Genomic DNA, 26,235 nt, shown 5'->3' on the forward strand with positions numbered 1-26,235 from the left:
ATGAAAATTCATATGTATTTTGTGGGGTATATATATCGAGTAGTCAAATTGCTGGGTCATAGGGTATGTGTATGGTCATCTATAATAGGTTATGCCAGACAGTTTTCTAAAGCAGTTGTGCCCATTTTCATTCCCATTAACAATGTATAAGAGGTTCTAGTTGCTCCATGTCCTTGCCAGAATGTGACATTGTTTTGTCTGTTCATTTTAGTCCTTCTATGTGGTAGTATCTCACTGTGGCTTTAAATTATATTTCCCTTATGAATATTGAGTACCTTTTCTAATGCTCATTGGCCATTTGGATAACCTCCTATGAAATGCTTATTTGAGACCCTTGCTTATTTTTCTGTTAGTCTGTCTGTATTTTTCGTGGTGTTTTGTAATTCTTTATGTATTGCAGATGTCTTCTACTCTGTAGCTTACTTTATCACTCTAAATATTGTCTTCTGTTGAATCGTTAGCATTTTTTGTGTCCTGTTGAAGAAATCTTTGCCTTTACCAAGGTCATAAAGATAATTCTGTTTTTCTCCAAAGGTTGTTTTGATTTACCATTCAGATCTACAAGAAACTGGGTTTTCAGTCTGTGTTATGGGTTGTCATTTTTTTACTTACAGATATCCATGAAAAGACCATCCTTGTTGCACTGCAGCATCACTTTTGTCAAACAGGTGGCTGTATATGTGTGGGTCTGTTTCTAGACCCTGTTCTATTCCATTAGTCCATTTGTCTATCCTTGACCAGTACCACTTTATCTTAATAACTATAGCTTCATAATAAGGCTTGATAACTGGTAGCACAGGTCCTCTAGCTTTGTTTTTCTTCAGTATTGCCTTCACTGTTCTTGGCCTTTTGCATTTTCATGTAAATTTTGAATCAGCTTATCTTAGTTTAAATTCTTCTCAGCAATGCCAGTAGCCCCATGTTTTTTGATTATGTCCCCCATTATTAAAACATTCTTTATCCATTTTGCCAATACCTATGCATTATTTCATTTAAAATGATACACAAATAATAGCATATTAATATTATTTACATTGTGAAGCTTGCATGTAATTTCTTTGGAGACCACTGATCTGGGCAGTAAAAGAAGCCTAATTGAGTAAGGAATGTTAATAGAGGGGAGGACACACTATTTACTGGAGAAAGTACTCTTCTTTTTCCATACACTCTTCACTCTTTCTCTCCTGCTGTTTTCATTTGTTTGATCCCAAGGGCCAATGGGATTGAGTGATTGGGTCCATTGATTTGTATGTATATCAGAAGAGCTTATTGATTGAATGAATCTGCAGTGGGTGAATGTGATCTTGGCTTAAGGGTTGGGGTTTTTCTAATGTTCTTTCATAATAGCCTTCTGCCAGTGTCAGTCTACTCCCACAGAGAAAAAGCACATGTAATTAATGTTATTTACAAACCTGTCACACATCAGTGCCTATTGTGGGCAAGGTGTGTTAACAGTCATGGTCTCTTATTTTCTGGTTTGAAAACTCATTCATGCATATAGTAAAAAGACATGCACAAAGTTAAAAGGACTTTACAAATAAAAATGATTCAGGATCAGAGTTGAAAGAAAACATAATTAACTGCCAAAATAATGGTAGATGATTAGTGGTAGAGTTCAGGATGGGAGATCACTTCAGGTTAAAATGGACAGAAAACTCTTTTATAGAAATGGTATTGTTTAAGTTGAATCTTGAGTGGTAGGGACCTGGGTAGGAGGAAGGATATTCCAAGTTGAAGATTTGAGCCAAAATACAGAGCAGTAATGAGAAAAAAGGCCAGAAAGGTAAGTCACCTTTTCTCCCAAGGAATCTTTGAATGCCATTCTATTGGGGTTTAGATACTAAACCAGGAGTTTCAGCCCTTTTTTGGCTCACCTTCTTCAATAGATGCTACAGTTGTAATCCTGGGGGAATAAAGTTTTGGTGGCTACTGTCAAACCATGGGAAGGAATAATCAGGTAGTTGGTTTTAGGAAGGCTGTTAAATCATTCAGGTCATTACAGCACATCAGTGGGGATCTCTGCCATTGGTACTTGATGACTAATCTCAAGAGTGTGATAACAGGAAAGATTGGATGTGGGAATCCATGTTAAGGAGGGTATTAAACTAAAGTTCCAAGTATCAGGTACAAAGGACCCAACAGAAATAGTTGTAACCAAAAGATGGTGAAGAAAGGGTGAATGGACTCTGATTGATTTGGATATGGATGAGCATTGGCAGTGAAGGAATAACTTCCAAAACCCAGAGTTCAAGAGAGGATTCAGAGGGAGTGCTGAATTCTATATCAAGTTTAAAGTGAACACTTAGGGATGAGATTAGGAGCTCTTTGATGTTATGATTGCAGATATAACAGAGAAGGTCCAGGTGCAGGGATTTACAAGGAGAAAGATTCTGGTTAGGAAATAGGTAATGAAGTGTGACAGTTAAAAAGAATAGGAAGACATTTCAGGAGGGACAGTTGGTTTTAACTAAAAGCTGAGTTTGTAAGAGAGAGGAGACTCAGATTTGAAGACGAAAAAGGAAGAAAAGGCAGCTAAGAGGGAAATCAAACATGCAAGAAAGATGATTGATACGGGATGCAGAAGTGGTTAACTACCCTTTTTGTATGGTAGAAAACCAGTGAATACAGGTAGAAGCTCTATAATTAATAGAAAGATACTTCTCTAATACAAAGAATATTTTACAATGTCCAGAAAGACTGAAACCAAGCTTAACGTGAAAAAAAAAAGTGCTGTTAAACAGTTCTGTCATTTTTGGACTTCTCTGGCGGTCCAGTGGTTAAGACTCCACGCTTCCAGTGCAGGGGGCACAGGTTCAGTCCCTGGTCGGGGAACTAAGATCCCACATGCTGCGTGGCATGGCCAAAAAAACCCCCACAATTCTGTCAATTTTTTTCTTTCTTTTTTTTCTTCATTTCTTTTTTCCTTCCAAGTGTGAGAACAGAATTTAGATGTTTGGACATAGTCCCTCTTGTCTTTGTGGTCGGGTTATTTTAGGCACCTTGCACTTACAAGGTTAAATAAATGTTTACTGAATGACTTAGTAAGTCTTGGTGCATTGTATTAGTGTTGTTTTTCCCTTTGGAACTTTGTGTTTCGTTATCTGAGGGAATGTCCTCCACCCTAAAATTAGAAGTATAGTCTTCCTCTGTATTTAAAATAGAATTTTGTGAAGAGTTCTAACTTTTCCTTGGAGGTTGGTAAGTATGGATGGCATTGCTAATTTGTTTGATCATGCATTGAGTTTATTGCACACTAGTTATTTTTGCCCTGCATTTGACCTGCGAACTAGAGGCATTTCTTGGGAGTGAGAAATATACCAGCAGAAAGAAGCTAATTTTTAGACATCTTCAAAAAGGGTGTCAATTGTGGATATTAGCCCCTGTAGTAGTTATCTATACCTATATAACAAATTACCCCCAAATCTAGCAGCTTAAAACAATGAACATTTTTAATATCTCATAGTTTATGTTGGTTAAGAACTCGGGAGCAGCTTAGGTAGGTGATTCCGACTCAGAAAATCTTATGAAGTTGCAGTCAGGGTATCAGCTAGGGTTGCAGTTCCCTGAAAGATTGACTGAAGCCATAGTTTCTGCTTCCAGGTTAGCTCACTTATATGCCTGGTTAGTTGGTGCTGGCTGTTGGCTGGAGGACTCTGTTCCTCGATGTGTGGACTTTTCCATGGGGCTGCTTCAGTGTCCTCATGGCATGGCAGCTGGCTTCCCCCAGAGTGAGTGATTCAAGAGAGAGAGCAAGGAGGAGCCTCAATGCCTTTTGTATTAGTTACTTCATTACCACGTTTGTTCTGGTATTCCCTGTTCTGAGATTTTGGCTTAGGCGACAGATGGGTTCTGACTGTGACACTGTGGAAGTTCTTAAATTGGAAGGGATGCTGGTATCACCTCTCCTTGTTCTCCATGTTACCTGTCTGTTCACAGTTTTATTATCTACTGCAAATGCAGTATAATACGTGCCATTCATCTTCAACCGGAATTCATTGCTCATAAGCCCTAACTCCTTGTGAGCAAATTTTTCTTCATAGCAAGCTCTGTTTTTTTCTGTATCTTGCATTTTCATTTGATTTGCCAACTTAGTTCTGATTGTGTAACTTTGATTATTTGTAAACACAATGCTGAAGAGATGCTGTTTCTCCAAATCCTTGTTTTGCTTTCTTTTGTGATACTGTGAAGTAGAGTAGCCTTGTTTAATATGCAAAGTAAACACAAATTTATGTTTCAGTGTTTTGATGGGAGAACATGAATCCGGCTTCCATGTTCAAGATCAGTCTTAAAAGTAAAGTTGGGGATTATTCTCAAGCAGACAAACCTGAGAGAAGAGACAAGGGGAAATGCTAAAATTGGAAGCGAGTGCCAGGATTCTTTCTCTTGTACTATTCAAAAATAATTTTGAATAAAATTCCTTTGGAGCTACCAGATTAACTTTGAATTAATTTTTCCATATTTGCCTTTATCCTCTTATTGCAGAAAACCCTTCATTCTGTTCTCTTCTGTGCCTTCATTTGTTTTATAAAGAGTAGTAGGTATTGTTCCAGCAGCCTGTCTCCTAAATACAGCTTCCTGTCATCAGATCAAGGTGAAGGCTTTGTTCTTATTCCTCTGAGGAGATAGTTAATGAATGTTGACTTACCTACATGTTGTCATCTTGTTCTTGGTAAGCTATCTTAAATCACATACTACCTGAGTTATATTCAGCAGTCTAACCCAATCCTCTCATCTTCCTTGCCACCCATGGACGTGAATGAATCTGAACAGTGAGAAGCTCTTCCCCCCACTGAGTGTGCCTGTAAAACTCTTCTTCTTACCCTGCAGTGAATATTAAATTTGAATTCTGTGTTACAGAGTTCAGGGAAGTACCATTCTCATAATGCTGGCTTTGGGATGGTACAGAAACATCAAGGAACTAGGAACTAGGCTAAGGACATGGATCAGATGACACTTAGGGTATTTTGAACGAAGTTTAGGGCCTTTTAAAATCTCTTACTTGACGTGAATGCTTTTCTGATATTTCCTTTTCTTGTAATGCTTGTAAAACAAAAGCCAGCATGATTCTGTGTTGTCCTCTTAACCTCATTGTTCTCTACGCTGCTTTACTGGTGATGAGTTCAAGAAGGAATAACGTTTAGTTAAAAAATTTTATGAATTCATTCTCACACACCTCCCTCCCCACTGTACGCTCTGACCAGAGCTCCTTTCTTGTACAGTTTTACAAGGGTTAGAGTGCAAGTCTCACACATATGAATTTTTTTTCTTTTTAATCTTATTTTGCGTAGAAGAATAAAGACAAAAACCAGAATCTGTAGGAAATACACCATTTAGCCATCTTTTGGGGAGGCAGAACAGATTTTATACTGTATCCAGTTAAATACTATGTTAAAAATGATAATTGGCAGAAACAGTACCAGCATTAATTTCATTTCCTGTTCCAGTCTTAGTGAAACTGTTGTCATGGTTATGGTCTGCTTAGGCATTATATGTGTTGAAAGCTTTATATGCTGTACAACTCTAGTGAGCCAACTAACTCATAGAAATTGAGGGCATTTCAGATTTTGCAATTTAAAATATACAGGACTTCCCTGGTGGTCCAGTGGTTAGGACTCTGTGCTCCCAGTGCAGGGGTCCCAGGTTCGATCCCTGGTCAGGGAACTAGATCCTGCATGCCTCAACTAAAAAGGATCCTGCAGGCCGTAACTAAGACATGGCACAGTCAAAAAAAAAAGATATAAAAATATATATACAAAAGAATCTAAACATAAAGAGTTATTTTGAAAAGAGTGGTGTGTATTTTAAGTTTTAAACACTATATTAAATGCTTAGAGAGCTTAGAATGCTATTGATGAAGAATCCCCCAAACAGGAAGTTTCCAAAAACTCTTCCACTAGAGGTTAATTTGCGACTGCAGTATCTATATCATCATTTCCTGAGATCATGAGAGCTGCCAGTACCCCTTGTGGAAAGCTCTGGGAAGCCATTGTTTTCAGAGTTTTTCTGTATTTTATTTCCCCCTTTTTAAAAAAAAATTAATTAATTTATTTATTTATTTATTTTTGACTGTGTTGGGTCTTCATTTCCGTGCAAAGGCTTTCTCTAGTTGCGGCGAGCGGGGGCCACTCATCATCGCGGTGCACGGGCCTCTCACTGTCGCGGCCTCTCTTGTTGCGGAGCACAAGCTCCAGACGCGCAGGCTCAGTAATTGTGGCTCACGGGCCTAGTTGCTCCGCAGCATGTGGGATCTTCCCAGACCGGGGCTCGAACCCGTGTCCCCTGCATTGGCAGGCAGATTCTCAACCACTGCGCCACCAGGGAAGCCCCTATTTCCCCCTTTTTGTTTGGTCACTTAGAATATCTGTGAAAATAGAATCCATGCAATCTTAGCAATTGATCTATAAACATTACACCCTTTCATTTTAAGTGAGACCTTTTCTCTATATCTGAGTTTGATGTGTTCTTTAAGAGAAAACACAGAAAATTAATTTCTAAGTAATGAAGACCTAACGTTAGCATACGTATTCTTTTTAATTTTAAATAAGACATGGAAAGCAAAGAACGGCCCCTTGTTGAGTGGACAAGTATGTATCTGAGGGGAAAACATCTGTGTGTTCTCTGTGCTCCACTGTGGCAGGTAGTGTACAGCTGAGGGGCCTATCATACTGCCCTGTTATTTTTCACTTGAGACTTTTGCATGGTGCCAAAAGATTCTACAAAAGCCTGCCTTCGATGCTGTGTGTATATTGCAGTACTGGCAGCAAGACACACACAGTTGCCACTGCCTGCAGGGTAGTAAGATAACTCAAGAACATGAGGAAGGGACAACAGAAGAGCAAAAACTGTGACCACATTATTACCAAGTCACATCTCTCATTGTGTGACATTGTTTCTTTTTTTTCTAATTTGTTTTAGACCAAAGTAGACTAAAGAAGTAATGAACCTTCTTTTCTGCACCGCCCCCCCCGCCGGCCCCCTGCATCCTACACAACGGTGCCTGAGGTGTCCTTTGTGTTCTTCTCTATTAAGCATTAAAATTTTCTGTATTTAGCAGTACCTAGCAGTTCATGTCATTATGTGAAGGGAATGTGGATAGTATGGTACCAAGGACCACCTGTGCCAAGGAAGATTTGATGGAACCAATGTTAAGAGAAAATGATCTAGAAAAGTATAGATTGAGTGAAGTATACTGGGGGTAGTCAGGGTTTCTCTAAAGCTAAGCCTTGTGAATGTTGAGCATGTTGAGCTAGTGAATCATTTTTTAAATCTGGAATCAGCTACAAATCACCTTGATTTAGTGACTGCCAATGAGAAGCCTGTCTTAACCTAGCTGATATAAGACAAGTGAACATGTTCTAACTTAGGAATGACCACCCCGGAAGTAAAATTATCATTAGACTTTTTCCAGAAAGGTATCACAAGCAAAATATTGTGTTAAAAAGACTCCCTATCGTGATTGTTGTATCCCTTATTAATAACTACAATGTTGGAGAGAAAATAATTGAAGGAATTGGTCATTCTTTCAGCTCTTATCTGTTGGATTTTGCCATTTAAGAATACTGAAAATGAGGTTGACTTTAAGAGATCCCTCCCTGAGACATTGTTTAGATACTGCTCTTTAGAAGTTAGTAAAGAATTCAAAAGTCTCTAGGCCAGCCACTGCTGCTATCTCAGCCACCTGGGTGGCAGTGGACACCCCAGCTAGCAGCCCTGAACTACGACAGATACGAGCAGCGGTTGCTAGGCTTGTGTCATCTCTTCACCCCCAGGAGGGGCAAGAAGAGCTATCACTAATAATCAGAAGTGAACTTTCAGAAAACAAGAAAATTGGCTACATTTTTTTTTTTTTTTTTAACTTTCATCTGTGTATCAGCAATAGGATTTTTTTAGTAATGATCCTAGCTCGTCAGTATTCAGTATTGGAAGAACAGGGTGACACCTGGTCTATTAATCTTCATAATGATCCTCACACTAGGCATTCAGATGATAATGGAGATAAACATGTAGAGAGGTGGTTAAATCTCAGTGCAGATGCTACCCAACATAAAGATGAGAACACAGATATTGTTGAAAAACGATATCAGAAGATTAATGTTCTTTTCTGGTTAATGATGAGACCTAAACATCTAGAGAAAAATGTCAAACATATCAAAGCTACATGAGTTCAGCATTGTACTAAAGTGTTGTAAAGACTTCCATACAGTGTGATTAGAAATCACTGAAGACGTCCCAACTCTGCGGGAAACATTTAAAGCCTTTCAGTTTTTTCATGCCCATTATTTAGAAGGTGCTGATTGCTTCATGAAAGCAGATTATGATACACCTGTCCTACTAGACAGCTTGAGATGGCTTCTTTCAAACTGTGATCCTGAAGAACCCATGTACTTCAGGAGGAAATATATACTAAACAAAGAAGCTTTGAAGAGATTTGGTACTGGACACTTTCGGTATTGGAATTATAACTGTTATTTTCCTGCAGAGGGTCCTGGTTACTGTTCATCTTGCAGCTTTTTGTATTATCTTCATTCATATGATTATTTAGGTTACCAACCTGCCTTGAGAAACCAGTAAGACAAATAAGTGAAATAATCGAGAATGAAGATCCAAAGATAAAATGTCTAATACTGAACTGAAGAAAGAACTGCACCTGCAATATATTGATACAACACTGTAATCCCACTGACAAATTCTTTGTATGTGAACATTCCATACTTAAAAATCTTTCATATGAATGGCTGCAAACTGAAGCTTTAACATGAGCTTTAAGTCTGTTAAAATGAATTGATACAGTAATGTATTTAATTTTTTAAATGGTAGTTAGGTTAGAGGAACTGAAGAGATATTGTTTCCTGTTCCTGACCACTTTTATTGATGTCTCCAAATAAATAGAACTTCCAACCTTGCTAGAACTATACTGCACTATTAGTACACACATGAAATACTAAACAGATCTGCCTAAAAGAAAAATTTAGGAGGAAATATTATTGGTCATCTTCTTAAACTCAAGACAAATGGGTTTGTATCCATGGTTTAACAAATGAACCGAACTTCCCCTGACATACACAAAATGTTGTTTTGTCTAATGAAAATTTTGCTGTAACTATTTATAATAAACAGAATCTCTTCCAGAAAAAGGCAGAATTAGAGATGACATTTACCTAAGGTACATTAATAAAAGCACAGTTTGAAATTAGAATGAACTTTGACTATATGTGACATTTTTTCTATTTTGCTTACAATAAATAATTGTCAATAGCACTAATTTGCATTTTTGTTTTGTAGTCTCTGGTTTTCAGCAGCCACTGTAAAGCAGTGAGTGGCTACTCAGACCAGGTCATCCATCAGCGGAGATCAGCTACCTCCTCGCTTCGTTGCTGCCTGCTCACTGAGCTGCCATCTTTTTTGTGTGTGGCCAGTCCACGAGTAAGTGCCACAGGAGGGAAGAGATAAAATAGATGGTGTTTGAAGAAATAAACCAGTTTTCAAGGCATCCATTTCTTAACCAGAACTGTTTTAAGCTATTTGGACCTTGAGAAACATATAAATGCTCGTTATTTAGAAAGGGCATCCGTGGTCCTGGCTTTCCCAAGACAGCACTCCTCACTTTGAATTTTGTTGGTTTGAGAATAGTTGTATGGTAGATAGAAGTGACTTCTTTCCCTGATGTTGCTTCCATGTAGTTCCTCTCATTTAGCCTGGGGCTCTAAACTAACATGGGAGCAAGCCATCTGTTACGAGGTAGATTATCACCCAATAGCAGGGACAGGAACAGTGGAATATTTGAATAGAAGAGGGAGCCATTTGTCACCTGTGTTGAGGTTTTTGAGGGTTTTTCAGAGGAGGGGGCCCGATTGGGAGGGAGATTTGATCTGGCCTTATCGCCTCAGTACAGTCTCCAAATAACAAAGGGAAACATAACACTCCAGCATCAAGAAACTTCTTAGCTGGTATTCTCTCGCTTTCTTCAGCAGCTCTGCCTGGACTGTGGTTCACAAGTATGTTCCCTCTGAAAAGTGACTATTGGGCCATATCCACCAGTCAGTGGTAGTAGTCTTGTTCGCAGATTGGGAGTAGTTTCTATTGTGGTTTCAACTTTGGACAGCTGTTAGATCCTTCCTGATACCCTGTTTATCAAAACAGGGCACTCTGGTGATTGCCGACAGTGTCGCTGCAAAGGCTCCCCTTGGCACGCTGCGGCTGTTTACTTCGCTTACATCTTCCACTCTTTCATGTCTTTCTGATCAGAGCCAGACAGAAACTCTCTTACAACCATGAAGCAGTACATGAAGGGAGAGAGGCAGAGTAGAGATGTGGCCAGACTGCAATTAGAGCAAAAACGAGTTTGTCTTCCCAGCTTGTTTCCATTTGCTCTAAGGGCAACTTTCAATTAGCCAGGAGACTCTAAGAGGTTGACTTTTCTTACCCTTCTGTGTTTTTATCTTGTTTTCTTCACTCATCCTAGCAAGTCTACTGTTTTCACAGTTCCATTCAAAGAAGGTGAAGACTTCTAAATCTTCTTTGTGATGATATTTCTCTACCATTATTTATATTAGCTTACATCCTTACTTTATTAAGTTATCAAAGGTCAGGATCTGGCAGAGGGTCCAAAGAAAGATGATGAATGGAAATGAGATGACAGTAGAGTCCCATTGATTCCTGCCTGTGTAGATTTCTCTGCTGGTCCTGTGCTACACAAACTTGATTCTCTTACCAGTATCAACTTTGTTTGATTTATATTGATTCTCCAGAAAGTATTTGGGTTTTGTAGGTACCCAGTTCTTCCAAAGCATTCTTGGTCTTTGAAGCTTAAGTTGATCTAGGGAAAAGCACTTTTTCCAGAAAACATCTAAAGCCAAGTGCTTGCATAGAAAGCAGCCTTCAGGCTTCATAGTTGTATGGTTGTTTCCTTTTTACTCTCCTAATCTGTTATGTACATGGAGAGGCCTATAAGAGGAAGCCTAGATTTTTGAGAGAGGGTTGTCAAGACATTTTTTACTTCTCATATTCCCCATGTTTTATGGAGCCAGTAAAAAGTGAACTGCCCTGGACTGTAACTGCATTTATGGACATAAAAATTCTTCATTGATACCACTCAGAGCTCTATAGCCAACCACTCTGGAGAATAACCCCACTCTCTGACACACTTACATATACAGACCCCCACTGTACTACTTAAGTATTGTTTCTGAGGAGCCTGAAGTCTAAACTATCATGCCTGGTACTGATGTTTCCCTAAAAAACAATAGTAACTTGAAGAAGACTGTTAGCCTAAAGGTGTGGTGGCAGGCAGGAAGCAGGAGGAAGCTTTTCTCATCTGGCTGAGGGGCTCCTCCCCATCACCCTTTCCTGTTCAGCCCCTCTCCCCATGTTTGTCTGTAGAGTTTCTTCACGTAGCATGTGCTAAATCTGAAATGGGAGTAATCACCCCATAGTTAGGAGGACAGGAAGAAGAGTTTTAAACATATCTGAATGTTTTATACACACACAAGATCTGTAGATCAGGCCGGGGGTGTGAATAAGGCAACATTTTATGAGGTATTTTAATGATCATATATTGATTTCTAACCCATCTGCGGTGGAGAGAAACTGATTTCCTTTGACGCCTCAACCCTGGCATTGAGTTAAGACAAATTAATTTCCATGGCACATGCTGTGAAAACTTTAGGGTCAATTCAGGAAGAACTGTGTCACTAAGGAAGGAATTATCATTAGCTTAAGAAATCATTCTGCAGGGTTAATAAACTAAGAGCCTGGGAATTCATCACACCAAGAAACTGAAGCGCTTGGAGCGGTCACGCTTCCTAGAGCTAGAGCAGGAATATACGTGTCCTCAGGAAGGACGCGCTGAATGCTTGAGGAGGCAGCCCCTGAAGATACTATAGTTTAGGAAGTTAATGAAGCAAGAAACAGGGGTTTGCTCATGTGGGACTAAAGGGAGTATGCATTTCCATTTGTGGGGAGGCAAGAATGGGTATGTCATGCTTCATCTCCCCCTGCTTCTGAGCAATCAGGAAGACCACTTGGGGTTAGCAGAATGCGTGGAGGCTGTTTAGGATAGAGCTGACTTAGAAAGCACAATTTAAGTAGAAATGGACTTGTTTGCCTCCTTTTGGACCTCATGAGTTCACTGCTTACGTACTTACAACATGACACTGTATGATTCTGTATATATCTTGATCCAGGGCTCCTGCCAAATAAGCTTATCAAAACATTAAAAAATATTTCACTAAGAGCTGAGCCTTGCAAACCTCCTAGTTTTTAATCCTGGACTTGGAAGGCTATCAGCAAAATGAAATTGGAAAATAGGTGAAAGTTTATAACTGGAAAAAGTTGTTTTGTTTTTAAACTATAAGAGTGTCTAGAAATGACACTCTTTCCTGTGTCACTGTTCTCCCCCTATTCCTTCATGATTTTCTAGCTTTTGATTTTTCATCTCGAGAATATGGGCACAAAGTTTTTATATATAATTCCAGTATATATTCTGCTTTTCTTAAAAAAAAAAAAGAAAAATCAAAGTAAGGGGTAGGGGGGAGGGAGGGAAGGATTGAGAGTTTGGGATTAGCAGATGCAAACTATTTTATATATAGGATGGATAAACAACAAGGTCCTACTGTATAGCATAGGGAACTATATTCAATATCCTGTGATAAACCGTAATGGAAAAGAATATATATATGTATAACTGAGTTACTTTGCTATGCAGCAGAAATTAACACAACAATAGTAGATCAACTATACTCCAATAAGATTGAAAAAAAAAAAGCAGTTATCTTTGAGTGTAAAATTGGTCAATATGAGTCTCTAATTAGAAAAGATTAAGTATGCTTACTCATCCAAGAGTGTGCTTGCTGTTTGAGCTATATAGAACTGGTCATGCTTCTGTGGTTCAGACCACTGCTTCTCAAACCATTTTTGTGGAAGTATAGCCACTATTGATGGTCACATTCTGAAACTCATATCCTAGGTGGCCGATGTCTGCTCTGGTTTAGTATCTGCTGGGCTACTGCCAGGACAAGCCATGGCGGGAGAGACCTAATTTTTTTTTTTTTTTTTTTTTTGGCATATGGAAATTTATTGCTCTCCTGCTTTCATCATGAAAACTTATGATCTTGGTCTTTCCTTCTTGCCTTTGTATAAGGCCAAAAGGGAGACATTGGCTACTTTGACGACCTTAAGAGCGGACTCCAGGAATGTCACCAAGAGCATGACCTTTGCGACCAAATCCAGCAACCAGAACTTAATCATTTTCCTAAATGACGAATAAAATTCAAACAACCATCATTGGGTACAAAGGCTGTGATTTTTTTGCCATTCTTGATGAACTGAACCCTGACACACTTCCTGATGGCAGAATTTGGCTGTTTGGCTTCAACCCCTACTTTTTCAAGCACAATTCCCTTGGCATGAGAAGCACCTCCAAAAGGGTTGGCCTTCAGGGCTATGCCCAAATGGGCTTTCTTGTACTGTTTATCATGCCACTTCTGGTCTCGTCGGTGGCTATGGAGCTTCCTGGCAGTACGAAGACTGCGACACTTGCCCATCCTGCCAGCGCCACGGGCCTGAGTGAAAGACAAAACTTATTTATTTTCATTTTTATTTATTTTATTTATCCTGGTTGCACCAGGTCTTACTTGGGGCATGTGTGCTTCTTAGTTGTACCATGCATGTGGGATCTAGTTCCCTGACCAGGGATCGAACCCGAGTCCCCTGCATTGGAGGGCGATTCTTAACCACTGCACCACCAGGGAAGTCGTGACCCAATTTTTAATCACCTGCTTTGTGTTTCGGTCTTTATTTGCCCGTGCTCAGCTTTCGGTGGGAAAGATGAATAACTTGGAAGCAAGAGAACAAACTCCTTTTGGAGTGGGTAAATGTGGTATGAGATTACCAAAACCTATTCCTAGTACTAAGTAAGGTGATTTAATGTGTGAGCTTTTCTGGGTTTTGGAGCGCCAGGGGCCCAGCTTGCTGTGACCCACTGTAGTTTTGCATCTGGACCATAGATGGCACTGCTCCCTAGCAAAGTGAATTTAGCTTCATCTGTAAGCCAGAGTAGTGTAGTCTTTGGTTATTGGTAAATGGTGCTCTTTCTCCAGTTTTGGTATCCTCCAGTTTCCAGCAGAGGTACCTGCAGCCCCGCAGTCAGCTAGCTGATTGTTTATGTACCCCAAGGCAGTATTTCTCAAGGCTTGGCCTGAGATGCTGGGGTGCATGTTAAAAACCGAGAACTAGTGACTCCTACCTTAGGCCTGTATCAAAATCTGCACATTAGATAAGCTCCTAAGAAGGTTCTTATGCCCACCAAAACTTGACAACCATTGCCCTAAATATTGATGGGCATGAAAATAGAAAAGTTAGTAGCAAGGTAGATTTTCCTAAATGTCTAACTTCCAATAAATAATAGAAGGAATAGAACTACCTAACTACGTACAGCCAGTACTTTATGTTCTGATCTTTCCCATACCTCTGCCCTTGCTCCTTATATCCACATTCTTCCTGTCTCTTGGTCTAGCTCCATGGTTCTTCTGAGCAATTCGCTGCTAATAATGGGACCTTAGCATTTTTATCAACCTGGGCTTACAAGTAATCACAACCTCCAAATTTTAACAGAAGGTAACCTCAGACTCCTTATCAGATGATTTCACAGACATCTGAATGCATAGCTGCTTATTAGAGTGGGAATAGACCCAGGTCATTAAAGAAGGATAAAACCTGTGTTTCTAAATTGGCAGGAGCCTTCTGTTCCTTTGGGGGGCAGCATTTGAATGTGAGATAAGAATTTGTGCAAAGCCTCTGCCCTAGCCAGGAAATGAATTCACTACTCTCTGGCAATTGCTTTCTCTAATCCCTACCCCATAATGCTCCCCGCAGCTTATGGCCTGAAAGAAAGATTCTCTTATCTTCCATTAGGTTTGTCAGTCAGTAACCTGGTCAGGGAAGAGGAAAAAGAAATGTTGACAAACTTGGGAGCTTTGCCACAGAAGCCTTAAAGATAGCTTCAGATGCACCAGGAGGATACTCTTTAGTTCTTTAATGATGACTATCTCCAGCTCCCTTTATGGCCTCACCATCCTGTGTATGGCTAATAGAACTTTGCCAAAAGCACTGTCTGGCAATGAAGGGAGATGACAAAGTGATCAGATACATATATATATGTATATATATATATTTGTGATAGAATTATTCCTGACCTGGTATCCCAGTTTATCTGCAAACTCCAGCACTCTTTGGATCTTTAGTTTGTTGAAAATTCATGTTATGGAGGTTGGCTTTTTACGTGGGGAAGCTCACTAAGTCAGTTATTAAGGACAGGTTAGTTTGTCAGAGCAGGGAAGTTAAAACCGCTAGTCTAAGAATTATCCACATTAGTCTGATTTCAGAGTCAAAGTTCCCAAAAGGCTTAGTGGGTGTGGAAAATGTGAAAGAGCCATCTCACGTGAATCTTTCACTGCAGGTCACCGCAGTGCCATTGGATTCTTACTGCAATGACCGAAGTGCAGAATATGAGCGGCGAGTGCTGAAGGAAGGAGGGAGTCTGGCAGCCAAGCAGTGTTTGTTGAATGGGGCCCCTGAACTGGCGGCAGACTGGCTAAATCGACGGTCCCAGTTCTTTCCAGAACCAGCTGGAGGACTGTGGAGCATTAGGCCTCAGAATGGCTGGTCTTTCATCAGGATTCCAGGTGAGTCCTCCTTTCTCTTGGCATATGTTCCCAGCTTTGGCAAGGGAAGAACCAGGAAAATACTCCATGTGGTGGTTTCAGATATTCAGAATTCAAAGTTCTTGAGGTTTCTATTTCCTCTTTTACCCTTAGTGATTGTAGGTAAGAATGCTTAAGTAATTTGTGACTTGAGTGGAAATAGAAATTTTTTTTTAGATTTCTGCCTAAATGCTCTCCTGTGACAAGCTTACAGCTGAGAGAGGAATACCACTCTTAGGGGTGGGGGCGGGGGGTGTAGGGAAATAAACTTGGTAGGAAAGGCTTCGGGTCGAGTGAGTACAGTCGTCTTGTGCCATTGCCAGTGGAATGAATGAGAATGTCGTCACTCACAGAAAGCCTAGTTTAAGTAGCATAAACAGTGTCCTGCACGAAGCACTAGAGATCTGAATGATAACCAGAAGAAAAACAGTGTTTTGTGCCAAAATGCTAGCGGATTCCCAGACCTACTAGAGTCAAGGTCGAGGGTTGAAAGGAAACTAGGTTTTCATTTTTGCTTTAGTGAGACTACTTTTAAGGAAACCGAACACAGGGTTCATAGGCTTATGTTCCTTGCTTACACCTGCAGGCACACTGGAGTGATAGCTTAAAGCTACCATGTTCGTTTCAGTTGTCCAAATTCTCTGATGCTTTGATTGTATTCATCTTACTGGCACATAAAGGAAGTAAACTAGAGTTAAGGGTTCAAAACAGAGGCTTTGCTATTTCTAAGAGATAACTGGGTTCTAGGCTTTAAGGCCTGGCTTTTCCATTTAATGTTAACTTTGTCAGGTGTCGAGGGACTTTGGGTCAACCTGTTAGTTGCTTTGGGGGTTCTTTGAACTGGAAGATACCGTTTTGTGTACAAGAGCAATATGTATATGGCCTCATATCTGACTTAAAACAGATGAAAGCAGTGGGTGAAGGTATATTGTTAGAAAATAAGGGGAAAGCCAGGTGTAAAGCAGGTCTGAATAGTAGTAGGAATAGAGGAATAGAAGCCAGCAGGTTTGGAAACCACAGAGTCCCTGGCAGAAGATGAGCACAGGTGTTAAAAGAAGCAAGATAACACCTTATTTCTTCTTTCTCCCTTTTTCATTTTGACTCCTAAGTTCCCAGTACAGAAGGAGAAGGCTTATTGCTGGCGCTGTGGGAATCTCTTGTGGCTTTTCCTGTTCTTTGAAAGAAAAATGGACCTTGTTTAAATAGCAGGAAGTGTCTGAGTTCTTTTTGCATCGATAAAAAGCACCAGCCTCACTGGCTGTTTACTGTGAGAACCAACCAGCTCCTCACTGACCCCATTGTGCTCGGTAGACTGGCTGGGCAGGGCAGTGGGGGTTGGAGGGGTCACTGGAACCTGTATTTTATCTCTTTTTCCTCTATACTTTTACATTTTCTGTTTCCCTGGGAAGGGTTGGTTTTATTTTATTCCTTGAGAGACTGACCAAAATCTTCTGGATTTCACACCTTGAATGTCTCTCTGTGTTTCACCAAGAGAAGTGTGTACAATCCCTTCAAAAGTCTCCTCTCCTTGGAAAAAGGAGATATTATTTTATCTGTTACCCTAATTTTACTGCCATTGGATACATTCATTTTGTCGGTGACCAGGATCTTATACTGTGGTCAGTAAGAGCTTGTATCTAAGTGAAAATACTGTAAGATTGTACTGTAGGATTGTAGGAAAGATTGCAAGAAAGTAGCGTAGGTCTGTTCATTTCAACATTTTTTGAGCTTCTGTTTGAAAGAAGGGGCTGGGCACAGGTTTGACTTGGCAGAGTCGGCCTAATTTCTAGGGAATTGTGCTCTTCTTGGCTCTACACCCTGCTTAGCAACAGGTGGTGCTCTTGTCCAGTGCAACTTTGGTAGCTCCTGAAAATTGGGTAATGGATGCCAGGCCCAGAAGGCAACAGTGTGCAGTGAAAGAAAACTTTTTTTCTGCTTATGTGTTTTAAGGCTGTTGCTGATGTCACTTTCTTCTTAGACCTTTTCCTTCAGGCAAGTCCAAAGAAATTCTGTCCATCCACTTCCACCTCCCCCACCTAAACAATAACAAGCTAACAACAGGTACGACTTCTTGCTTTTTTTAGGTGCATCAGAGTTCTCGTCTAAGTGTACCTCTTCATCTCTGAGTTTTCCTAATCCTAGCATCAGTTCGTTCTGCTTGCAAAGTAAAGTAGATGTGGGAAGCAGGAATGTGTGAAAACCATTAAATCATGATTTTGAGATGAATTGAAGCTTCTGAATATTCAGACACAAGACAACTTTGTATATGCTTAAATATTTGTGTTGAGGGACTATCTACGAATGGAAAGAGGAGATAAGCAGGCTGCAGAAATCTGATGCGCTTAGCTTGCCCACTCTCACTCAGTGACTGAAAAATATATGGGTTTCTTTTTCACTTTCCTGTGCTTTTAATGAGAAAAAAAGAAACTTACTGTCTGAAGCTGATTGGTACCTCTTTGGGGAATGTTTAGGAGCTATCAAAATTGAGGGACCCCAGGGAACCCAATTAAAGGAGAAGGGTAATTGGCAAGAAGAAACCCTTGAGTTGTTACGAAAGCATTGCTGCCTGATCAGACTGGGAATTTATATAGGCCTCCTTGTCTGGTGCCAGCAAGAGGGCTTAGCAATCGGTTCTGTCCCAGCTGCAGTCATTTGATTGCGTTGGTAAGGAGACCAACAAGGAGAGCATTTCAATAATCTAAACAGGACCAAACAAAGAGGCTGAACAAAGGTGTGTGCCACAGCGTCAGGGAGGGGGTGGTGGAGGAAGAAATGTGGCCTGGCAATGTTCCGAAGGTGGGAAAAGGCAGGCTGCAGTGCAGAGGAGTAAACATCCAGGACCTGTAGCTTTGTAGCAAAAACACAGTGGCTGATGATTTGTTGAGGTGCTGTCAGCACATCTGTTCTCATTCGGTTTATACAATTAATTGTGCACTTGGCAGATAGTGGCGAGAACAGAGAAATGACCGTTGAAAACTTTTGGATTGCTCTCAACAGTCAGCTTCTATAGTTCAGAGGAAAAACCACAGGTTCAAACCCTAAACTAAAGGTAGACAGTATGTTTTTCTTAACAGTTTTCTTTTTTTACTTTTAGTAGTTAGCTGTGTATGTGAACTCTCTAGCCTTTCTGGCTCTCTTTTTGCGTCCCACAGCCACTTGCAAACATACTCTTACATCTCCCAGCCCCTTAAGTTTCATCTCTTCCCCTCCTAGTAGCAGCAATTGTTTAGGGTATGTTTATGGACCAGTCTGCAAACAGGAAACTCTACTTCCTGAAATGTGATGGGAGTTGAATGATACTGAATGGATAAGATGAAAATTTGTGAGTTAAGTGTTCTCTAAAGATCTCTGGCTGAAATGCCTTTTTTTTTTTTTTTAATGGGAAGAGGAAGGAGGAAGCACAAATTAGTGAGTGAAAGCAGCTTCCATTTCACAGAAACCCAAAGTCAGTCTTTCTGAAAAGCTGAATAAGCCCTAGTGTCTTTATTAAATTACAGCTTAGGATAATGACATTTACCAGCCAACCTATTTGAAATCATCCAAGAGGGAGGGGGGTTTTTTGTTTTGTTTTTGTTTTTGTTTTTTAGTGCATTTCTTGGTGTTCAAGTGTCTTTATGGGGCAGGCAAGAGCAGCCCTTGTTTCTCTACATTCTCATGCCTTTGGGAGGTAAACCATATAGCCACAGGACTAGTAGAAACAGATACCTGGAGATAAGATGAACAAAGGAAAAAGATTTCTCAGGTCACTTAACAGCAGGTTTGGCATGGATATTACTCTTAGATGTCCACATATACCTGCTGTCTCTTGAATAAAAATGTGGAGCAGGGAAACTTTCAGATGCCTTAGCAGCAGATGTCTGATTGGGAACTGTCAGTTGGGAGGGGACCTACACCTCCCTACTTCAGGATGTTTCTTCCCAGAGCACTACTGGATATGATTTAACAGTGCTTTGCATTCTTCTCTAGAGTACTTTCCTGCTCTCATGATGACAAGCATCCTGGTTGCAGTAATTTTGGCTGCATACAGCTTTGCAGTGAGTGATTTTGCTGCTTCAATTAAATATAATTTCCCGCTTCCCCCCTTTTCTTCTCCCTAGGCAAGGAGAGCCTCATCACTGACAGTGGAAAGCTGTATGCCCTTGATGTCCTGTTGACTCGGCTCAAGTCTCAAGGACATAGGGTCCTTATCTACTCCCAGATGACCAGGATGATAGACCTGCTGGAGGTAGGAGAAAGAACCTTGGGGACTAGGACGCTTTGACATTTAAATTGCAGGAATCATAGATGTATGACTAATGTCAGTCCTGCTTAATGGGAACCCAAAACTTGTCTTCGTGATTTGACCATCTATATGGGGAGGAGAAGCAACTCCTGGCGGATATGAAAGTGTGCAAAGGACTTCTTCCTCCTTCCTTATAGCAGTGAAATAGAATACCCCTCCTCCCTTCCTTTACTAGTGAAGAAATTCCCGAATTTTAAAGCAGATCAGATCCTAGGAATTTCTTGAAAAGTCCTCTGAAATTCTGTATGGAAAACAAGATTTGGGATTAGTTCTCTATTAGAGAGCAGCTATTCATCCTGAGTTAGTGTAGTGGTTCTCAACCTGACTACATTTTGCAGTCTTTTGGGGGAGCTTTAAAAAATACTGATGTCCCATCCTCAGAGATACTTATATAAGAAGTATGGAATGAGGCCTAGGCATTAGGATAAAAAGCTCCCAAGGTGATTCTAATATATAACCTAAGTTGACAACCATTGGGTTATGGTGAAAGATACAGCTCTGTCTTACTGTGCAGGGCAGATTTTGTTTCTTCTGTTACTTCTGAGTTGACATTCTCTCTGCTTTCTTGTTGTTGAAGTAGTGGCTTATTATTTGAGGGAGAGAAAGTCATGGACATATAAACAGAGGACTGAAAGTGAGGACAAATAATCACAGACCACTAGAGTAAGTTTTTCGTGCAAGAAAGTTGGAAAGCCATCTGTTGAGAGGCTAAAGCATCTGGATGTCAGTAGTGTATAAATATTCTCATGTTTTTTTTGTGTGTTTTACATATTTAAGGCTTTAAATTTTAACCCTGCTACTCCAGGGACTAGTTGGTAATAAATAAGTGGAAATTGGACCATGATTATCCGTATCTAGGAATAAAGGAGTAGAGATTCTATCAGTACAGAAGGAATGAAGGGTAACAATAGGGGAGAATTTTAGGTTCTTCAGAAGCCAAGGCTGGCTCGCTGAATTTTGCAGTGAGTTTATCTGAATTCGGTGGCAGGCTCTTAAATAATCAGGCAACTTCTTTTAGCAAGAGACATAACAAATAATATTTGAGGTCAATTTAATCACTGTGTTTTATGTTTAATAAAAAGTGTTTAGCCTCTGGAATGCTGTCAACAGGCAGAAGTTTCTGCCTTTTTGTATTGTGAGTAGGTCATCTATTTCTAAATGATGGAAAAAATGCTTATAAGTGACTGTGAGTCACCGTAAGAGGTGATTAAGCCGTTGTGTTTGATGTAAATCTTGACTGTGTTAAAGGTCCTAACAGCAATAATCCAAAATAAAAGGACTGCCTGCATCCTTAATATTCTGTTTAGGGACTTCCCTGGTAGCAGAGTGGTTAAGAATCCACCTGCCAATGCAGGGGGCTTGGGTTCGAGCCCTGGTCCAGGAAGATCCCACGTACTGCAGAGCAGCTAAGCCCGTGCACCACAACTACTGAGCCTGCGCTCTAAAGCCGTGAGCCACAACTACTGAGCCCGTGTGCTGCAACAACTGAAGCCTGTGCACCTAGAGCCCGTGCTCCACAACGAGAAGCCACCTCAATGAGAAGCCCATGCACCACAATGAAGAGTGGCCCCCGCTCGCCGCAACTAGAGAAAGCCCGCGCAGCAACGAAGACCCAATGCAGCCAAAAAAAAAAAAAAAAAATTCTGTTCAAACTAAATGATGCCAACAGCCAAAACAATATGTATGAGTAACTTTCTTTCAGTGGGACTCTTTTTAGATAAAGTGCACTTGCCTTTTCCTGAAGAGTCAGGAAAGTATAGATGAAATAGTAATCTTTCACTGATAAGAATTATAGAAAAGGTAATATGCTAAGGATTTTGTAAGGGAGTTAATAATCTTTTTTTTTCCCAAGGCTATATATCAGTATATTATAGAGTCCTAAAAGCTGATTCACATTATAAGGGAAGTTCCAAGGAAAAGGTGGTGAGCCACCAAAAAATAAGCTAGCTCTGGTAGATGAAGGTGAGTGTGAGTAGGTTAAGTGACACAGTCCTGCATTTTAGTCCCTTATTCTGTATATTGCACACTTCTAGGTACTCATAAGAATCACTAAGATAAGTAATTCAAAGTATGATAATGAGTTTTGTTCAGGATGAGTGCTGTAAACACTACCCACCAGGGTAACTTCCTGTCTCTCTATAATCCAGCAGGATTTTTAGAGGGGATGTGGACTTTGTGGGTAGGCTTAGCAATGAAGGCAGCTTGAGAATCTTCTCTAAATGTAGTTGCATCGCTCTATGGGGAATTCTAAATTAGGGAAAAGCAAATTCAAAGCCTGAATTTCACAACTGCTAACATTCCTTAGCCATGTGTGTAACATGCTTCTAGGATGCTGAAGCCAGAAAATGTTGCCACTGTTTGTACTGAAGAATTAAAATGAAACTGTTGTCTAGTTTCCTTACTACTATACTATTCTTTTTCCTTCAACATTAAATTTTAAAGTTTCTTCTTTTTCAGTCTATTTATTTGTTTTAATATTATTTACTCAAACGAACCACATTTTGTATTCCAAGAATTTAGTCCTCCAAATATATTTTGTGGGCATAGAATTACAGTGCCCACAATGTTTAATATTTGTCTCATCATTTATAGAAATGTAAATGTACTGTGGATATTAGGACAGTGCAGGATTAGGTCTACTTTTCATTATCTTTTCAAAGAGTATTATGGGTTTTTCAGTCACTTTCATGATGGAAGCTTTCATTGTAAACATTCATTAGAGCCATGTTCCACTTTAAAACATGACCTAGTATTAATTTTTAAAAATACCTTGACTCTTGGCCTTGCTTCTTCATTCTCAGAGTGTTGTGGTTTTTGTTTGCTTGTTTGTTTTTTTAGATTAAAAAAAAATGTTTTCAGGATTCTCTTTTTCCCTTGATATCTTGTACCCTGTATATCAAAGATGGAAGAAAAACTTCCAATAGAGCAGGAATTTGAGCTCACATGGGGCTGTTGAAGCTCTGCTGTGTAGCTGTGGAGCATGTCAGCATCTCTTTTATCTAACAGCCTTTTTGGGGTTTTTTTGTTCTGTGCCTTAGCCTTGGCTATGTGTTTGTCTGTTTCTGGGACTCAGAAGAACTAAAAGATAGTAAAAATTCACACACTTTTGTATGGCCAGGATTCCATTTTGTGAAAAATACTAGTTCTAAGCACTTTGTATTTGCTCAGTATTTTCTAAAGTGATTGATAGCCTCCTTCTCTTGGGCAAAAATCTGACTTTAATTTAAATTTCAAGTGAATATATCAGATCTTCTTCCAAATAGAATTCTATATTCAGAAATATTTCATCTTGTCCCACGGTATCCAAATAGTATTTCCAGATAGGGGATTTAAAAAGGAGACTACTTAATTTCCAGGGCCAGGAATTTTTAGTGTGCCATGGGTAGAAGTCAAGGACATAAATAAGGGAGGATATCACAGGTCACTAAGTTATGTTATCAGTTTATTTTTTATTTCCTGAGTCACATACAGGGTCTTGCCTGATGGGGGTACTATGGACACAGACATACATAGCCCCTATGCTGTTGGGATGGTGGCATCCAGCTGGATGTCAGACAAAACTTTTCCCACCACCACCATTTTACCCTGTAGTTTGGGATACTCCCCGTCCCTCCCCATAGTTTAGTAGTTGCAGAGAGCTTTTAACTCACTACAGATGACTTACATTATCTCTGAGTCATCTCTTTTGAGATTCATTCCTATTGCATCAAGCAACTGAGTCTGTAGTTCAAGGAAATAAGCCTCAGTATTTTCTATGCAATACAGAAATACTTGGAAAGGGTCAGCCAACTGGTGCTGTATGTGTGATTGTTAAGTACTGAAACCCAGACAAATCTTGCACTGCACCAATATATGAAAATAATGCAACACAGAATTAAATACAGATAATCCATAGCTAATGATGATATATGAGACACTGGGTTGTGTAACTTGCCTAGTCAGCAAGTACCTCACTGGGGAAGGATTCATCCCAAACAGACATTCTATCATTTATGGGCTGGCTTTTCTTAGAACTCCAAGTAACCTTTGGGAGCTGTGATTCTGAACATACAGGGAAACTGAGTATTTTAAAACTGCTCCGTGGAATGAAAAGCAAATTGGGGTCACTGTTAACTAGCATTTTCATTAGGTCTTAGAAGTGATAGAAAGAAATGTGTTTGCTTACAACCACACTGTATTTATTCTGTTTAGTTCATTTCTTTTTCATGCCAACTATGAGCGAGGCACTGTGCTAGGCAGAGGTAAATACCAGTTAAATGTGGTCTTTGACTTTAAGAGATGTATCTAGTGAAGGATTTATGTATGTATGTATATATATATCTCACACAAATAACTGTCAAGTGTACCCTGATACTAATGCCAAAAATAAAGCATAAACAGAGCTGAAGATAGCAAGAGGGATGATACATTTATTTCCAACTGGGTCACTTCGGGAAGGCTTCACATACGGTGACATATGAACTGAACTTAAATAGAATTTCAACCATGAGGAAAAAGGGCATTTCCAGACTAAGGAAGCCAGATGTAAAAAGGCACAGACGTGGGAAGGTACAAGACATTGGGCAGTGGGGAGTAGTTTAGTGTAACTGGAGCATATGGTATAGAAGAAAGGGGAATAACAAGTAGGGTGAAGGCAGATTATGGTGGGCCCATGAATGCCTTGTGATTGCTCCAGAGGGCTCTATATTAGATAAGGGAAGGATAACTATCATATTTCACTTACTTGGTGCAATTTGCTTGGACAAAAGAGAAGTTGTAATAGACATTGAGAGGAGCCTCACTTTTTGCCGGTGATATACACCAAAGATGGAAAGGGGCATGTCCAGGAAAATAAAGTTACACTAGGTCTGCAGGTTTGTGGATCATACTGAGTCTTCCCCTCAAATTTTTTTGTGACAGTGAAATTGGGTTAAAATGAACATCAGAGACAACTTTAAAATAGAGAAAAAGTCTCAGAATGGAAGGTTTGCGTTAGGGATGTATAAACATTTGCCTTTATTTTTTCAAGTGCCCAGTTACCCTTTCTTTATGATGATGGATGGGGGTTATAGTCATAATATATTAAGAACCTTGTGGGGCTTCTCCCTCCCCTTTTTTTCCGCTCGTGGTAGTGAGCTTCTGTTCTATCTGGGAAGCAGTAGGTGGAGGGGTTAAGCGAAAGGCTCTGGATCTAGTCTACTTGAGTTCCCATCCTAGCTCCATGCCTGCTGCCTGTGTCACTTTAGAGACCTTGCTTAACATCTGTAAGATATGGGAGTGACAATAATAACACCTACCTGAAAGGCTGTAGTGAGGATTAGATAAGCAAAACCAGGTAAAATACACAGAATAGTGATTGTCACTTAGTAAATGTTCAGTAAATGCTAGTCATCATCATCATCACTACTACAAGGTGAACCTAGACCCTTTGTGTTACGCCCCTGGGTGTGTGAATGTTTGCTTTTATTTAGTATACTTTAAAGGATTGAGAGGCACTTGCTGAAACTATTTTGAGTTATGCTAATAGCTCTGTTCACATGCTACTGCTTAAAAGGTAGGACTTAGGGACGTGTTCCAGAACTGACCTGTCTTCTCAATTTGTATTCTAAGACAGTGGTTTTTCAACTGATGGGGTTGGGTACAGGACAGGAGACCTAGGTGTAGACATTAAACAGGTGGGGCCTGGACTCCCTACCCTTCTTTGTTAGCTAGAATAGTAATTTTTAAAAAAATCTATTTTATATTAGAGGGATTCCATATAAGAGTTTTCTTGAAAAAAGTGTTCCAGTGCTTTAGAAATAGCATAAGGGTATGTTCTATAACAGTGTAAATGTACTTACAAGTCACACCTGTTAAATGCAGATTTCGATTTACTAGATATGGGGTGTGCCCCTCAGTTCTGCATTTCTGACAAACTTCATGTGTTGCTCATCTGAGAGCCATGCTGAGATAGCATGATTCTAAGGGACCCTGCCCTGCCTTCCCTCTGGAGTGGTTGTTCTCAGCTCTAGAAATAGGGTGTCTATTGCAATCATCTTTGGAGCTTTTTAAAAATAAACCAGTCTAGGCCCTAACCCAGACCTACAGAGTCAGAATTCCTGGGGGGGGTGGGACCCAGGAATTTTAATCCCGGCTGAAAATCACTACTCAGATGCCAAGAGTACATCTTGTCCATAACCTCTTTGGCTTCTTCAATAATTTTTAAAAATAGTATCTACTAGAACTGTATAGGTCTAAAGACTTCCTAAATGTTAAAAGCCATAATTTTTATTTTAT

At 39.9% G+C, this 26,235-nt stretch overlaps 1 protein-coding gene and 1 pseudogene across 4 annotated transcripts in view; one reads left to right on the forward strand and one right to left on the reverse strand.

Moving 5' to 3' along the window:
- The window catches only part of INO80 (INO80 complex ATPase subunit), a 125,897-nt gene that overhangs the window by 70,113 nt on the left and 29,549 nt on the right, over positions 1 to 26,235 (forward strand). For all 4 annotated transcript variants that reach the window (XM_061180476.1, XM_061180479.1, XM_061180478.1 and 1 more), the window contains 3 exons: positions 9,283 to 9,423; positions 15,455 to 15,680; positions 19,796 to 19,923. In XM_061180476.1, coding sequence (XP_061036459.1) covers positions 9,283 to 9,423; positions 15,455 to 15,680; positions 19,796 to 19,923 — 495 coding nt within the window. The remainder of the gene's footprint in view (positions 1 to 9,282; positions 9,424 to 15,454; positions 15,681 to 19,795; positions 19,924 to 26,235) is intronic.
- Positions 13,102 to 13,565, reverse strand: LOC133084213 (small ribosomal subunit protein uS12-like; annotated as a pseudogene).

This window comes from Eubalaena glacialis, chromosome 2, assembly GCF_028564815.1.
Source record: "Eubalaena glacialis isolate mEubGla1 chromosome 2, mEubGla1.1.hap2.+ XY, whole genome shotgun sequence".
Lineage (NCBI taxonomy): Eukaryota > Metazoa > Chordata > Mammalia > Artiodactyla > Balaenidae > Eubalaena > Eubalaena glacialis.